This window comes from Tamandua tetradactyla, chromosome X, assembly GCF_023851605.1.
Source record: "Tamandua tetradactyla isolate mTamTet1 chromosome X, mTamTet1.pri, whole genome shotgun sequence".
Classification (NCBI taxonomy): Eukaryota; Metazoa; Chordata; class Mammalia; order Pilosa; family Myrmecophagidae; genus Tamandua; species Tamandua tetradactyla.
In genome coordinates this window covers 32,656,213-32,672,656 of record NC_135353.1, presented here as the reverse complement: position 1 = coordinate 32,672,656, position 16,444 = coordinate 32,656,213, and the positions used below count along the sequence as shown (strand labels likewise).

The window sequence follows — 16,444 nt, the reverse complement described above, 5'->3', positions numbered from 1 at the left end:
TCACCGTGAACAAGTGATTTCGGGCAAAGTAGTTTTTATTATCTCTACTGGAAGCACCATAGTATATAAGCCACTATCACTTCTATATTAGACTCAACCCATGCTAAAGTTCATTAAGTGCTCAATCCCTGCCCACACCCCTCAGTCCATCCTCTACCCTGAAATGATATTTCTAAGATGTAAACCAGATCATGCCATTCTATCCCTTAAAATCCTTCAATGGCTTCCCTTACATCCAGAATAAAACTTAATACCATGGTGGTATGAGTCGAATTCTATCTACCAAAAAAGACATGTTGAAGTCCTAACTTCAGTGACCTTATTTGAAAATAAGGTCAATGCAGATGGAATTAGTTAAGTTGAGGTGATACTGGAGTATGGTAGGTCCTTAATCCAATACTGGTCTCCTTATACGAAAAGTAGAAGAGACGAGGAGACACAGATACAGAGGGAAGACAGTCATGTAAAGAGGGAGGCAGAGATAGGAGTCATACTGCCACAAGCCAAGAAATGAAAAGAATTACCAGCAACCACCGTTAGCTAGGAATAGGCAGTTAAGGATGTTTTCCTAGAGGCTTCAGACAGAGTAAGGTCCTGCTGACACCCTGAGTTCAGACTTCTGGCCTCCAGAACAGTGAGAGAATAAATTTCTGTAGATTTAAGTCTCCTAGTTTGTGGTAATTTGTTATGACATCACAGGAAAAGAATACTCATGATTCATAAGGCTCAAAATGATTTGGCATTACCCCCCACTCAGACTTCATTTCCTTCTGATGCCCTTTTCTCATTTGCTATGCTCTAGTACACTGACCTTCTATCCTCGGTTTGAACATGCCAAGTCCATTTTCATCTCAGGGCCTTTGACTTGCTGTTCTTTATTGTTGGGATGCTCTTCCCCAAGATACTCACATGGCAATCCCTCTCACATCGTTTAAGTTTCAATTCAAATATTACTTACTCAGAGAGGACCTCCTTTCCTAACAACTTTAGGTATCAAAACTCCCCAACTCGCCCCAGTCTCTCTACATGTTATTTTACCTACTTCATAGCACTTAGTACCTGGTATTAATTTAACTGTTTATTTACATAAATATTTTTCCATCTCCAGAATGTAATCTCCTTGATGTCAGGAAGCCTGTCTTTGCTATATCCCCAGCAGCCTAGCATTCTGCATAGCAGTCAATCAATATTTGATAGCTACATGACTTCCATAGTGATTTTTTGAGTATCTACTTTGTGTCAGGTTATATGCTAGGTGCTAAGGATTCTAAGTTAAATAAAACACAGTCTCTGCCCTTAAGGAGTTCTCACTCTGGTGGAGGAAACAGATGTAAAAATATACAGTTCTACTATAGTGTCATAGATACAGTTCTAGGATGGTAAGAAGAGGTAATGGGTACTATGGAAGCATAGAGGAAGAGATACCTAAACCAGCCTAGGTAGGGTAGGGAGATGTCAGAAAAAGCTTCCCAGAGGAGGGGTTGCTTGAGTTGGAGTTTCAGGGTGTAAAGTTGTACATGTGGGAGGGTCAGGGGTGTAAAAAATAATTCTAGTTAGTGGAAAAGACATAAAACACCATGGCACATTCTGGGAAGTAGAATTAGTTTAGCATGGTTGCAAGATGGTGTGTGAGGGAAAGATTGAGAGATAACGCTGAAAGCAGTATAAAAGCATATACTTAAGGCCTTTGAATGCCACATATAAAGAGTTTGGAGTTAATCTCTAGGCAACTGGGAACCACCGAAGAGCTTTAAAGGAAGAAATGGGGTGGTAATGTGCATTTTCCACATCTGAAGATAAGAGGAGATAACATTAAGCCCAAACTTCAGCTGCTACAGATGCAATCACACTGATCCCCAATTTCTGCATTGTGCCTGATCCTCATGACTAAATACCTACCAGACAGATAAAGTGCTTTGTCCACCATATACTCCTCAGCAAAGCGAATATGACAAAAGTTCTTTTTACTCTTCCGAATAGCAATGATTTCCCCACACTGCTCGAACACTTCCACGATGATCTGCTCTGTCCCATTTTCAGGCAGGCCTCCCACAAATACTGTTTTGCATCCCGGTGGTCTTTCTCGGGTTGCAGGAGGTGGAAGATCTAAGCAAAAGGACAAAAGCATTTGAAATTAAAATGTTTTCTTGGGACAGACCTTTTAGAATCGCAACATTTCCCAGAGATTGTCCAACTATATCCACCAAACTTTTCCCTAAAAGTAACAGAAATATGTGGTCTCCAAGATGCTTATCCCTACTCCACAGCAAATTGGATACATGAACCTGAAAATTACTTTACTCAATGGTTTGGTGAGCATGACACCTAGAAGATAAAGACCTGGGCCCATCTGTCCTTCCTATCCAGGGTTTCTTAGTTTACTTCTTTACTTTTGTTGTGACAATACAGCTACATCCAATTTTCAGTCATTTTATTAAGAAGAGAGTAAAGGCGAGGGGGAAACCCACTCAGTTTAAATTCTTTCACTAGTTCTCAGAACGAGGGTCCTGGAGAGAAGGGTTTATTTAACTTGAATGCAGTTACTATACTCTTTCTATTCATGCTCACAAAAATAATTAATTTGACAGTGATTGAATGAATATTTACAAAAATATTTATGCCTGTCAGAATAATTTGGTTACCAAAGTCATGCAGAATACAAACCAGGCCCTCTCGCCTGCCTTGTTCTTTAAAACAGTAAAACCTTCCTCAAATTCCTTGCTGGAGAGGTGAGGTCCAGAAACAATCAGGTAGCATTTAGAAGTATGAAGACAGCAGAGAAAGCAAGCTTATTTGGGAAATCATTAATTAAAGAGAGATAAATTTGGCCATAAAGAGTCATTAAAATGCTATTTAATGAGATGATTCTCCACTGCTTTAAAAATATGCTTTCTATTCCACTCAGCTGATACATAAAACCTGTCACATCTGCTCAGCTCCTTGTTGCTATTTACAAGCATTAAGCATTTTCCAAGCAAAATCCTACAGTTCATAACAAAACAAAACAAAGCATGATGGTCATGGATTTTTCTAGTGTTGGTTTTCTATTTGAAAGGATTTATTTTGTGTAATCCATTCTTTTCATTCAGCTCTTAACAATGATTTTCCCAGCTCAAGGTTTGTAATGCTCAACAACCAGTCATAGTTCACATTCGAAAAGAAGAGTATTGGCTTCCAGTCGACCAACATAGCCCCTAGTTTGAACAACTAGCAAAAGACAGAGTCCTCTTCCTCAAATCTTCAAAAAACATTAAAAGGGTTGTAGTAAGTGGGTGAGTGCTGAATCAAGAAAACACAGCTTTAAAAATGGAGGAAGGGGTGCAAGGATAGTTCAGTGGTAGAATTCTTGCCTGCCATGCAAGAGACCCAGGTTCGAGTTCTGGCCTGCACACTCCCCCCACCCCCCCAAAAAATTTCAACAAAAGGTGCTGCAATAATGGGATAGCCACATGGAAAAAGAATGAAATGTGACCCCCACCACATAGCATGCTGTCATGGTTAGGGACAGGTGTCAACTTGGCCAAGTTGTGGTACCTGTTCATCTGATTGGGCAAGCGCTGGCCTGTCTGTTGCAATGAGGACATTTTATAGGATTAGGTCATGATCACGACAGCTACATCCACAGCTGATGCCATTTGTAATCAGCCAAAGGGGAGTGTCTTCTGCAATTAGTGATGCTAAATGCAATCATGGGAAGCCTTTTAAGGAGGACTCAGAGGAGACAGGTTGCATTCCTGCTTTGGCTGGTGAGCCTCTGCTGTGGAGTTCATCCAGGCCATCCATTGGAGTCATCGGCTTTGCAGCCTGCCCTGTGGATTTTGGACTCTGCGTTCCTACGGTCACGTGAGACACTTTCATAAATTTTATATTTGCAAGTGTTCCCTGTTGATTCTGTTTCTCTAGAGAACCCTAACTAATACACATGCAAAAAAAAAAAATGGAGAAGAAGCTCATGGTGCCCTTGCTGGGCCCTCTCCCATCTCCCCTCAACCCCCAGCCCCATACAGTACGCAACCACCTCATGCTCCCATTATGGGTCCCTGGCCCTGTTCTAGAGGGAGGAGAATAAATGGTATACACATACTGTACTCCTGTGTCTGAATGTGGGAGTTAATCTATTCAGTGGAAGCCTGACAGACTAAACCAGGAAATTCATCTCTGGCAGGCCCTCCCAGAATTCGCCTTGCAGGCAAAAGTATCTTGCAGACATCTAAAGCAATGTAAGAAACAATTAAGTAAAAAAGGCCTGGGGATTATCTGCTTTAACTCATACAATAACAAGTGCTAGAGAGGATGTGGAGAAACTTGAATTCTTGTACATTTCTGGTAGGAAAGTAAAATGGTACAGCTGCTGTGAAAAACAGGTTGGCAGTTCCTCAAAACATTACATATAAAATTACCATATGACCCAATAATCCCACGTCTAGGTATATCCCAAAGAACTGAAAGCTAGGACTTAAGCATATATTTTCACACTAACGTTCATAGAAGAATTATCACAACTGCCGAACAACTGAAGCAACTCAAGTGTCTACTCACCGATGAATGGATAAATAACGATGTGATATATACATACAATGGAATATTATTCAGCTGTAAAAAGGAATGAAAGTTCTGATTCAGGAGACAACATGGGTAAACTTTGAAGACATCATGTTGCGTGAAATAAACCAGACACAAATGGATAAATACTGTATAATCTCACTGAAGAAATAACTACAATAGCAAATTTATAGTTAGAAACTGGAAAACAGGTAACCAAGGGCTAGGGTTGGCATAGGAAATGGATAGTGTAAGCTTGACTGGTCCACAATATTTCTGTTTGTGGTGATAGAATGATTAGGAATGGATGGTAGTGATGCTATCACAACAGTGTGAATATAATTAACAACACTGAATTATATACATATTTGAATGTAGTTAAGAAGGGAAATTTTAGGTTGTATATTTATATTGCTAGAATATAAATTAAAAACAAAAAAACCATAGGACTATGCAACCAACACAGTGAATCCTAATGTAAACCATGGACTATATGTAATAGTACAATTATAATATTGTTTCATCAGTTGTAACAAAGGTACAGACTAATCCAAAATTTTAATAATAGGGAGAACTGCATCTGTGAGTTGGGTACACAGGAAGTTTGTTTCTTTCTGCATGATTTTCCTGTAAACCTATGCCTTCTCTGATCAAAGAAGATAAAGAACAGAGGAAGACCAAAGGATCAAAAGAACAAAAGCTAAAATGTAACGAATGTAAAGAAAAAGGAGTCTTATTTGTAGAATAGGCCAAGTCCCCCCGTACCCCCGACTCTTATCCAAGTTGGCAAGCATTTGATTTAGGAGCTTACTTGATGTGCTGGTTTGAAAGGATGTATGTCCCCTTGAAAAGCCATGTTTTAATCTAAATCCCATTTAATAAAGGTACAATAATCCCTATTCAATACTGTATGTTTGAAACTGTAATCAGATCATCTCCCTGGAGATGTGATTTAATCAAGAGTGGTTGTTAAGCTGGATTAGGTGATGACATGTCTCCACCCATTTGGGTGGGTCTTGATAAGTTTCTGGAGTCCTATAAAAGAGGAAACATTTTGGAGAAAGGAGATTCAGAGAGAGCAGGGAATGCTGCAGCACCACGAAGCAGCAAGTCCATTAGCCAGCACTTTGGAGATGAAGAAGGAAAATGCCTTCCGGGGAGCTTCATGAAACCAGAAGCCAGGAGAGAAAGCTAGCAGATGATGCCATGCTCGCCGTATGCCCTTCCAGCTGAGAGAGAAGCCCTGACTGTGTTCGCCATGTGCCTTCTCACTTGAGAGAGAAACCCTGAACTTCATCGGCCTTCTTGAACCGAGGGATCTTTCCCTGGCTGCCTTTGATTGGACATATCTATGAACTTGTTTTAATTGGGACATTTTCTCAGCCTTAGAACTATAAATTAGAAATTTATTACATTCCCCCTTTTAAAAGCCATTCTGTTTCTGGTATATTGCATTCCGGCAGCTAACAAACTAGAACACTTGTATATCAGTATCTCAAGCCTCCTCACTTCTCCAACACTGTGTATTTTATTGATGTGACTCAGAATAATCAGTTTCATGTGATGCTCTCCTTCCCTCTATTTAGTCAATAACCAGAGTAGAAGGATTGAGGGTACTTGTAAACTTCCTGTTAGTTTTTTAAATGTCTGTGATTTCAGGAGTTTATTGTATTGGGTTTTGTTCCATATGATAGGTTCAGAGAGAAAGCAAAGATAACCTTGTGAGCAGGAAACTGAAACGCCTTAGTCATGGCTGCTGGATAAGATGCCATTTTAGCCCAAAAGAAGAGGAAGAGGCCAGAACTTGCTTGAGACATGCTTCTCAGTTTTCAGGAACTGGCAGGTAGTATAGACATCATGTATCAAGTAATTTTCAACTCTTGTGATACATTAGAACCAACTTGGGAGTTAAAAAAACAAACCAATAATGCCTGGGCCCCACCCCAGAGACTGATTTTATTAGTCTGTTGTGGCCTGGTAATTAGATTTCTTTTAATCCAATTTTTTCAAGATACATTCACAAACCATATAATCATCCAAAGTACATAATCACCAGCACCATCATACAGCCATTCATTCATTGTAATTGATCCCCAAACACCTTCATCACTCCCAAAACAACAGAAACAATAAAAACAAAAGAACACCCCAATCCCCCCACCCCACCCCCCATTCATCCATTTTTTGTCTTCATTTCCCCGCTCATCCATCCACACACCACACAAAGGGATGTCAGTCACAAGATTTTCACAATCACATGGTCACACTGGAAAAGCTATGGAGTCATACAGTCATCTCAAGAATCAAGGTCACTGGATTACAGTTCAACAGCGTCAAGCATTTCCCTCCAGTCACTGCAACACACCAAAAACTGAAAAGCAACACCCACTCAATGCACAAGCAACACCCACTCAATGCACAAGAACAACCTCCAGGAGGTTGTTACAAGGAGACCTCTTGACTCCATGTAAAATATCTCAGCCAATGAAACCTCATCTTGTCCTATCTCTCCTCCCCTCTGTGGCCCAGAAGTTCCTCCCAATCACATGATGTCAGGGCCAGGCTCACCTCCATGAGCCATATCCCATGTTTCCAGGGAGATTTACACCCCTGGGAGTCATGTACCTCTTAGCGGGGAGGGCAGTGAGTTCACTTGCCAAGCTGGCTAAGAGAGAAAGGCCACATCCAAGCAACAAAAGAGGCTCTCTAGGGGTGAATCTCAGGTATAACTATAAGGCATTCTCCGAGGCTCTCCCTTGCAGGAACAAACCACACAAGGGCAAGCCCCAAGATCGAGGGCTTGGCCCACCAAATTGGTAGCCCCCAATGCACCCAGCCTCCTTGACTATTTTACTCTGGAGGTTGCCTTCATTCTTTCAAATAGGGCCTTCCTGTTGGTTTGCCTTGCTCCCCATCTGCTCCTTGGCATTCAGTTAAACCCATTCTAGACTTCCAGTACAATCTTTGCCCAATTGGTCAGAATTTTTCAGCTTCTATTACCCTGGTTCGTGACCCACCTATATGGGACTTCCCCCTGAGGAGGGTCTCCCCAGACATGATCGACCCCAACCAGATTCTACCAGATAAGTGTGGCCCAAATCTTAGAAGGAGGGTGCAATCAGCACCAAGCTTCCCCAAGGATGAGACCAAGCAGGGAGTATGACCCTCCTTTGGAACCTCCAGATTCTGACCATCAGCCCACAGCTCCTGCCAGCATCAAGTGGCATGGAACCTTTAATTCTCAGCTTTCCAGGTGTATGGCTGAGACAGAGGCTAAGGTGGAAGGCAAGACTAAGCTGGATCTGATTCCAAGCCCTTGGGATCCGAACTCTCTGAAGGAGGGCTGCCACTTGAGCTGTGCCCTGACCCCCTCTCTTGGGGAGACATGCTGTTTCAGTTTGCTAATGCTGCTGGAATACAATATACCTGAAATGGGTTGACTTTTACAAAGGGAATTTACTAAGTTACAAGTTTACAGTTCTAAGGCCATAAAAATGTCCAAACCAAGGCATCCAGAGAAAGATACCTTGATTCAAGAAAGGGCTGATAACATTCGGAGTTTTTGTTAGCTGAGAAGGCACATGGTGACATCTGCTAGCTTTCTCTCTCCTGGTTTCTTCAAACAGCTTCCCCAGGGGTGTTTTCTTTCTGCATCTCCAAAATTCTCTATCTGGGTCAGCTCTGAAGCTTTTTTCCAAAAATATTTCCCTCTTAAAGGACTCCATTAAGTGACACAACTTGATTGGGTGGAGCCCCATCTCCATGGGAACCAACTAATCAAAAGGTCCCACCCACAATTGGGTGGGTCACATTTCTATGGAAACAATTTAAAGATTCCACCCAACAATATTGAATCAGGATTAAAGGCCATGGCTTTTCTGGGAAACACAACAGTTTCAAACTGGCACACACACCCTTTAGGGAACAGTCTCCCTCACCCAAACCACCACTCTGAGACCCAGCCTAGAGCTGGACTTCGCACCCGGCTCTACATGCCCCTTTTCTTGGGGCACAGACCCCTCTAGCACTTTGACCTCAGCTGACCCCAAAAGCCATTTTTTTGTCTTTGTCAGCCCCATTCGCTCCCCATCATCTTGCCCCATTTTTTTTTTTTAGCTTCTCTGAGGATTTTAACTTGTTATCAAGACTGAAAACCACTGACTTAGTCTAAACTTCTCATATTACAGGGGAAACCTCTTAGCTGAATGAGGTTAAATGATATGTCCAGGGTCTTCACATTAGATAAAAAGAGAAGGTACATGAACTTGGAGCAGGTAAACCTGGATTTAAATCTTTACATAGTTATCTCTCTGAGAACCTTGTGATTTTTTTCACCTGTAAAATAGGGAATACTATTCCCTACCTTGCAGAGTAGTTGTAGAATAATTGATAATAGTCTATATTGCACCTGGTATAATGCCGAGCACTTGATACGTTTCCAGTAAATAGCAAGCATTATATTGCTATTATTATTATTTAATATTATAGAACTCAGGTTTCCTAATTCCCAATCTGGGGCTTTCTAAAACCCTACCTCAAGTTCAGAGTGAGAAGGAATTAGGTCCTGGATTTCTAAACGCCTTGCTTTACCCAGATCTTTAGACAAAGCTGGGGTTCTGAAGGAAAAACTCTTATGGAGAGCTGTGAAGATAAATATGGTTTTAGCCATAGAAAAAATCCAGCCACCGACTACATAGATAAGGAATTTTCAAGAGCATTCACATAGTTGGAGCTATGTTTTTAAATCAAAGGCTTTAGAATAAAGTCCTGTTTTAGAAGAAAAGCCTTCTGAAATTGGCTTTTTAAAGAATTCCATGGTAAAGATTCCTTTTGTGAAGCAAATAATCAGTTTTTGAGTTTACTTGAGTTTGTTTAGTTATATAAGTCTAACTTTAGGTCCACTGAGAGACTCAAAGAATATCTGATGATGGCTGCAGTTACATATAATACTAAACTGCAAAGGCTCATTCCCCTCACTGTATTTGTAGGATTTAAAAATTCTGTGCTGTTCATCACCCTATTTAGATGTTCTGATTCTTCTGCAATGACTGTCTAAGTAAAGGAACATAAAAACCACTAAGGGTAGACATCTCAACTGAAAAAACCTAATCAAAGGGTTCCACTCATAATTGGTCTATACCCACAGGAATGGATTAAAAGAACATGGCTTGGGAGGTCCAAGATGGTGGCTCAGTGAGGTGTGGAATTTAGTTCATCCTCCAGAGCAGCTAATAAATAGCCAGGAACAGTACAGAACAACTGCTGGGGCCACATCAGTGAATAGACATACAGCGTACACCGTCTGGACAAGCTGGAGCAGCTGTGATCCCAACCCAGAACCATGAGTCCCCCAAGCTGCAGAGGCTGGTTCCCAGAGGGGAAAGAAGAGAGACTTTACTAACAGCAAGGGGCTGAGCTCAACTAAGCTCTAACAGTAGAATTAATTAACAAATTCTGATTACTAAAGATAGGCCCTGACCTCAGCTAAACTGCAAATTAAAGCTAAAGTTACTAGTTTTTGACCCAGTGCAGAGGGGACAAGGCTGATGGGGGAAAAAAAGAAGTTTTTTGGGTCGGACAGTACAAAATACTTGAAAAGGTTTGGACCCTAAAAAAAAAAAAAAAAAGAGGGGGCACATAGGGCCTGGAGATACATAGAGTAATGTGAATCCCTCCCTCAAGGAATTCAGACCCCAGCAACTAGAAAACTAAATCATTAAAGCCAGCCTACAACCTCTCCTCTGTCTCAACCACACCCCCATCAGGGAGAGTCTGCTGAAGTTAAAGGCACTGCATCACTTTATGCTGGTGGGACTTGGGCAGGGTAGGAAAGGACAGAGTCTCAGAGGCTTCGTAGGAAAGTCTGTCACCCTGCTGGGTCTTACCTGCAAGGAAAACTGATACAGGTGACTCTTTCCTCCTGAGAGGAGGCCAGTCTGGTCTGGGAAAATCTGACTGGAGTCTATAATACCTGAGTAGACCCTCCTAAGGAAAAAAAAAGGCACCATACAGGGAGGGCAAGAAACAAGAAAACAAGAACTGAAAAATTCCTATCCATTAAACAAACCTAAGCTAGAGGTCTAGAATAAGCTGAACTGAATGTCAAAGAACAGATAGAGAACAAAGTTATCCAGCAAGAAAATCCTAAGTAAAAGAGTGTAAAACAATCTCCAGAATAAACTAAGGAAATTAAATGTATAAACATCAGCAAAAAATAATGAATCATACTAGGAAAACTGAAGATATGGCCCAGTCAAAGGAACAAACCAACAATTCAAATGAGATACAGGAGTTGAAACAATTAATTCAGGATGTTTGAACAGACATGGAAAATCTCATCAAAAATCAAATCAATGGATTGAAGGAGTATATAAAGAAGGCAAGGGACGAACAAAAAGAAGAAATCGAAAGTCTGAAAAAACAAATCACAGAATTTATGGGAATGAAAGGCACAGTAGAAGGGATGAAAAAAAAAACAATGCATACCTACAGTGTTAGATTTCAAGAGGCAGACGATAAGATTAGTGAACTGGAGGAAAGGACATCTGAAATTCGACAAGCAAATGAAAATATAGGGAAAAGAATGGGAAAATATGAGCAGGGACTCTGAACTGAATGACAACATGAAGCACATGAATATACATGTTGTGGGTGTCCCAGAAGGAGAAGAGAAGGGAAAAGGAGGAGAAAGACTAACGGAAATTTTCACTGAAATTTTCCCACCTCTTATGAAAGACTTAAAATTACAGATCCAAGAAGTGCAGCATACCCCAAATAGATCCAAACAGACATACGCCAAGACACTTATTAATCAGAATGACAGGTGTCAAAGAGAAATAGAGAATTTTGAAAGCAGGAAGAGAAAATCAATCCATCACATGCAAGGGAAGCCCAATAAGACCATGCATAGATTTCTCAGTAGCAACCATGGAGGTAAGAAGAGAGTGGTATGATATATTTAAGATTCTAAAAGAGAAAAACTGCCAACCAAGAATTCTATATCCAGCAAAACTGTCCTTCAAAAATGAGGGGAAAATTAAAACATTTTCAGACCAAAAAATTACTGAAAGAAATTGTGACCAAGAGACCAGCTCTGCAAGAAATACTAAAGGCAGCACTAGAGACAGATAGGAAAAAGCAGCAGAGAGAGGTGTGTAGAAGAGTGCAGAAATGAAGACTATCAGTAAAGGTAAAAAGAAGAAAAATTAGATATGACACATAAAATCCTAAAGGCAAAATGGCAGAAGAAAGTACTGCCCTTACAGTAATAATACTAAATGTTAATGAATTAAATTCACCAATCAAAAGACACAGACTGGGGCAGGCCATGGTGGTTCAGCAGGCAGAGTTCTAGCCTGTCATGCCAGAGACCCAGATTCGATTCCTGGTGCCTGCCCATCAAAAAATAAAAAAAAGAAAGACGCAGACCAGCAGAATAGATTAAAAACAGGACCCATGTATATACTGTCTACAGGAGACGCATTTTAGATCCAAGGACAAACATAGGGTGAAAGTGAAAGGTTGGGAAAAGACATTTCAAGCAAACAACAATCAGAAAAGAGTAGGAGTAGCTATACTAATATACAACAAATTACACTTCAAATGTAAAACAAAAGAGACAGAGAAGGACACTATGTATTAATAAAAGAAACAATTCAACAAGAAGATATAACAATCATAATTATTTATGCACCAACCCAGAGTGCTCCAAAATACATGAGGCAAATACTGAAAAGAGAAATAGACACATCTACCATAATAGTTGGAGACTTCAATTCCCTGCTCTCATCAATGGACAGAACATCTAGACAGGGGATCAATAAAGAAAAAGAGAATTTGAATAATTGAATAAATGAACTAGACTTAACAGACATCTATAGAACATTACATCCCACAACAGCAGGATACACCCTTTTCTCAAGTGCTCATGGATCATTCTCAAGGATTAAACCATATGCTGGGTCACAAAGCAAGTCTCAGTAAATTTACAAAGATTGAAATCATACAAAACACTTTCTCAGATCATAAAGGAATGAAGTTGGAAATCAATAAGAGGCAGAGGGTCAGAAAATTCAAAAATATGTGGAGGCTCATTTTTGAAATTTCTGGCCCTCTGCCTCTTATTGATAAAATTAAAACCAGAAGTTGGTTCTATGAGAAAATCAATAAAATTGATGGACCCAGAGCAAGGTTGACAAAAAGAAGAAGAGAGGGGATGCACATAAATAAAATCAGAAATGGAACAGACAGAACCAGTGACCCCACAGAAATAAAGGAGGTAATGACAGGATACTGTCAATAACTTTATGCTAATAAACTAGACAATGTGGATAAAATGGACAACTTCCTAGACAGGCATGACCAATACTGACTCAAGAAGAAATAGATGACCTCAAAAAACCAATCACAAGTAAAGAAACTGAATCAGTTATTAAGAAGCTCCCCAAAAAGAAAAGTCCAGGACCAGATGGCTTCACATGTGAATTCCACTAAACATTAAAGAAATAATTAGTACCAATCCTGCTCAAACTCTTCAAAAAAATTGAAGAGGAAGGAAGGTTGCCTAACATTCTATAAAGCCACCATCACCCTCATACCAAAGCCAGACAAATATACTACAAGAAAATTCCAGACCATTCTCTCTAATGAATATAGATGAAAAATTCCTCAACAAAATTCTTGCAAATCTAATCCAGCAACACATTAAAAGCATTATACACCATGACCAAGCAGGATTCATCCCAGGTCTGCAAGGATGGTTCAAAACAGAAAATCAATTAATGTAATATACCATATCAACAAATCAAAGCAGAAAAACCACATGATCATCTCGATTGATGCAGAAAAGGCATTTGACAAAATTCAACATCCTTTCTTGTTGAAAACACTTCAAAGGATAGGAATAGAAGGGAACCTCCTCAACACGATAAAGGGAATATATGAAAAAACCCATAGCTAACATCATCCTCAATGGGGAAAAACTGAAAGTTTTCCCCCTAAGATCAGGAATAAGACAAGGATGTCCACTGTCACCATTGTCATTCGACATTGTGTTGGAAGTTCTAGCCAGAGCAATTAGACAAGAAAAAGAAATACAAGGCATCAAAATTGGAAAGGAAGAAGTAAAACTCTCATTGTTTGTAGATGATATGATACTGTAAGTCAAAAACCCCCAAAAATCCACAGTTAAACTACTAGAGCTAAGAAACTTAAGCTACCAAAGTGGCAGGTTACAAGATCAACACTCAAAAATCTGTAGTGTTTCTATATACTAGTAATGAGCAATCTGAGGGGGAAATCAAGAAGATAATTCCATTTATAATTGCAACCAAAAGAAAGAAATATTTAGGAATAAATTTAACTAAGGATACAAAAGACCTATACAAAGAAAACTACAAGAAATTGCTAAAAGAAATCACAGAAGACCTAAATAAATGGAAGTGCATACCGTGTTCATGGATTGGAAGACTAAATATAGTTAAGATGTTAATTTTACCTAAATTGATTTACAGATTCAATGCAATACCAATTAAAGTCCCAAAAACTTACTTTGCAGAAATAGGAAAACCAATAACCAAATTTAACTGGAAGGGCAGGATACCTTGAATAGCTAAAAATATCCTGTGAAGAAAAATGAAGTTGGACATCTCACGCTACCTGATTTTAAGGTGTATTACAAAGCTACAGTGGTCAAAACAGCATGGTACTGGCATAAAGACAGACATACTGACCAATGGAATCGAATAGAGTTGTGGTAGTTAGATTCAGTTGTCAACTTGGCCAGGTAAAGGTGCCTAGTTTTGTTGCTGTGGACATGAGCCAATGGTACATGAACCTTATCTGTTGCTGATTACATCTGCAATTGGCTAGGAGGCATGCCTGCTGCAATGAATGATGTTTGATTTAATTGGCTGGCACTTAAATGAGAGAGCACAACATAGCACAGCCCAAGCAGCTCAGCATACCTCATCTCAGCACTTACAGCTCAGCCCAGGCCTTTAGAGATGCAGAAAGGAATCACCCTTGGGAAAGTTGTTGGAACCCAGAGGCCTGGAGAGAAGGTCAGCAGAGATCACCCTGTGTCTTCCCACATAAGAAAAAACCTCAGTTGAAAGTTAGCTGCCTTTCCTCTGAAGAACTAACAACATAAATCCCCTTTTATTAAAAGCCAATCCATCTCTGGTGTGTTGCATTCTGGCAGCTAGCAAACTAGAACAGAGTGTTCACATATAGACCCTCTCATATATGTACAACTGATCTTTGATAAGGCAGTCAAACCAACTCACCTGGGACAGAACAGTCTCTTCAATAAATGATGCTTGGAGAACTGGATATACACATGAAAAAGAATGAAAGAGGATCCATATCTCACACTCTATACAAAAATTAACTCAAAATGGATCAAACCCTAAATACTAGATCTAAGACCATAAAACGTTTAGATGAAAATGTAGGGAACTATCTTATAAAACTTGCAATAGGAGGTGGTTTTCTAGGTCTTACCCCCAAAACATGAGCATTGAAGAAAGAAATAGATAAATGAGAACTCCACAAAATTAAACACTTTTGTGCATCAAAGAAATTTGTCAAGAAGGGAAAAAGACAGCCTACACAATGGGAGACAATATTTGGAAACCACATATAAGATCAGGGTCTAGTATCCAGAATATATAAAGAGATTGCTCAACTCAACAACAAAAAGACAAACAACCCAATTACAAAACGGGCAAAAGACGTGAACAGACACTTTTCAGAAGAAGAAATACAAATGGCTAAAAGGCACATGAAAAGATGCTCAACTTCCCTGGCTATTAGGAAAATGCAAATCAAAACCACAATGAGGTATCATCTCACACCCACCAGAATGGCTGTTATCAATAAAACAGAAAATAATAAGTGCTGGAGAGGATGTGGAGAGAGAGGAACACTTATCTACTGATGGTGGGAATGTGAAATGGTACCTCTGTGGAAGGCAGTTTGGCGGTTCCTCAGGAAGCTAAGAATAGAATTGCCATATGATCTGGCAATACTATTGCTAGGTATCTATTCAGAGGACATGAGGGCAAGGACACAAATGGACATTTGCACACCAATGTTTATAGCAGCATTATTTACAATTGCCAAGAGATGGAAACAGCCAAGTGTCCATCAACAGACGAGTGGCTAAACAAGCTGTGGTATATACATACCATGGAATATTATGCAGCTGTAAGACAGAATAAAGTCATGAAGCATATAACAACATGTATGGACCTTGAGGACATTATACTGAATGAGATTAGCCAGAAACAAAAGGACAAATATTGTATGGACTCACTGATATGAACTAACATTAATGAATGAACTTGGAGAATTTCAGTTAAGAATAGAGGTCATCAGGAGATAGAAATAGGGTAGATATTGGGTAATTGGAGCTGAAGGGATAACAGGTTGTGCAATAGGACTGATTATAAAAATTCAGAAATGGATAGCACAATACTACCTAATTGTATCACAATAATGTAAGTACCCTTAATGAAGCTAAATGTGAGAAGGATGGAGGAGGAGGGCTGGGGGCACATATGAAACCAGAAGGAAAAATAGATGAAAAAGACTGAGATGGCATAATCCAGGAATGCCTAGAGCGTACAATGATAGTGACTAAATGCACACATTAAAAAATGTTTTTGCATGAGGAAGAACAAAGGAATGTCATATTGCGGGGTGTTGAAAATATATGGTCATTCATATTTAAAAATGCAACTTCTATGTGAGACTAAAGCAAAAAATGTTTTTTTGGTACAAAATTTATATTTTGACTTGTACATTTCCTAATGTAACTTATATGGACAGGTTAATTGAGCACCATAAGCACATGGGACCTTGAATAGGACATGAGATTTTGTAGGTTTGTCCAGTATGA

At 39.7% G+C, this 16,444-nt stretch overlaps 1 protein-coding gene across 14 annotated transcripts in view; it reads right to left on the bottom strand.

The window, feature by feature from the left end:
• Nucleotides 1–16,444, bottom strand: part of ENOX2 (ecto-NOX disulfide-thiol exchanger 2) — a 459,417-nt gene that overhangs the window by 95,125 nt on the left and 347,848 nt on the right. For all 14 annotated transcript variants that reach the window (XM_077145026.1, XM_077145023.1, XM_077145031.1 and 11 more), the window contains one exon: nucleotides 1,900–2,106. In XM_077145026.1, the coding sequence (XP_077001141.1) occupies nucleotides 1,900–2,106 (207 nt within the window). The remainder of the gene's footprint in view (nucleotides 1–1,899; nucleotides 2,107–16,444) is intronic.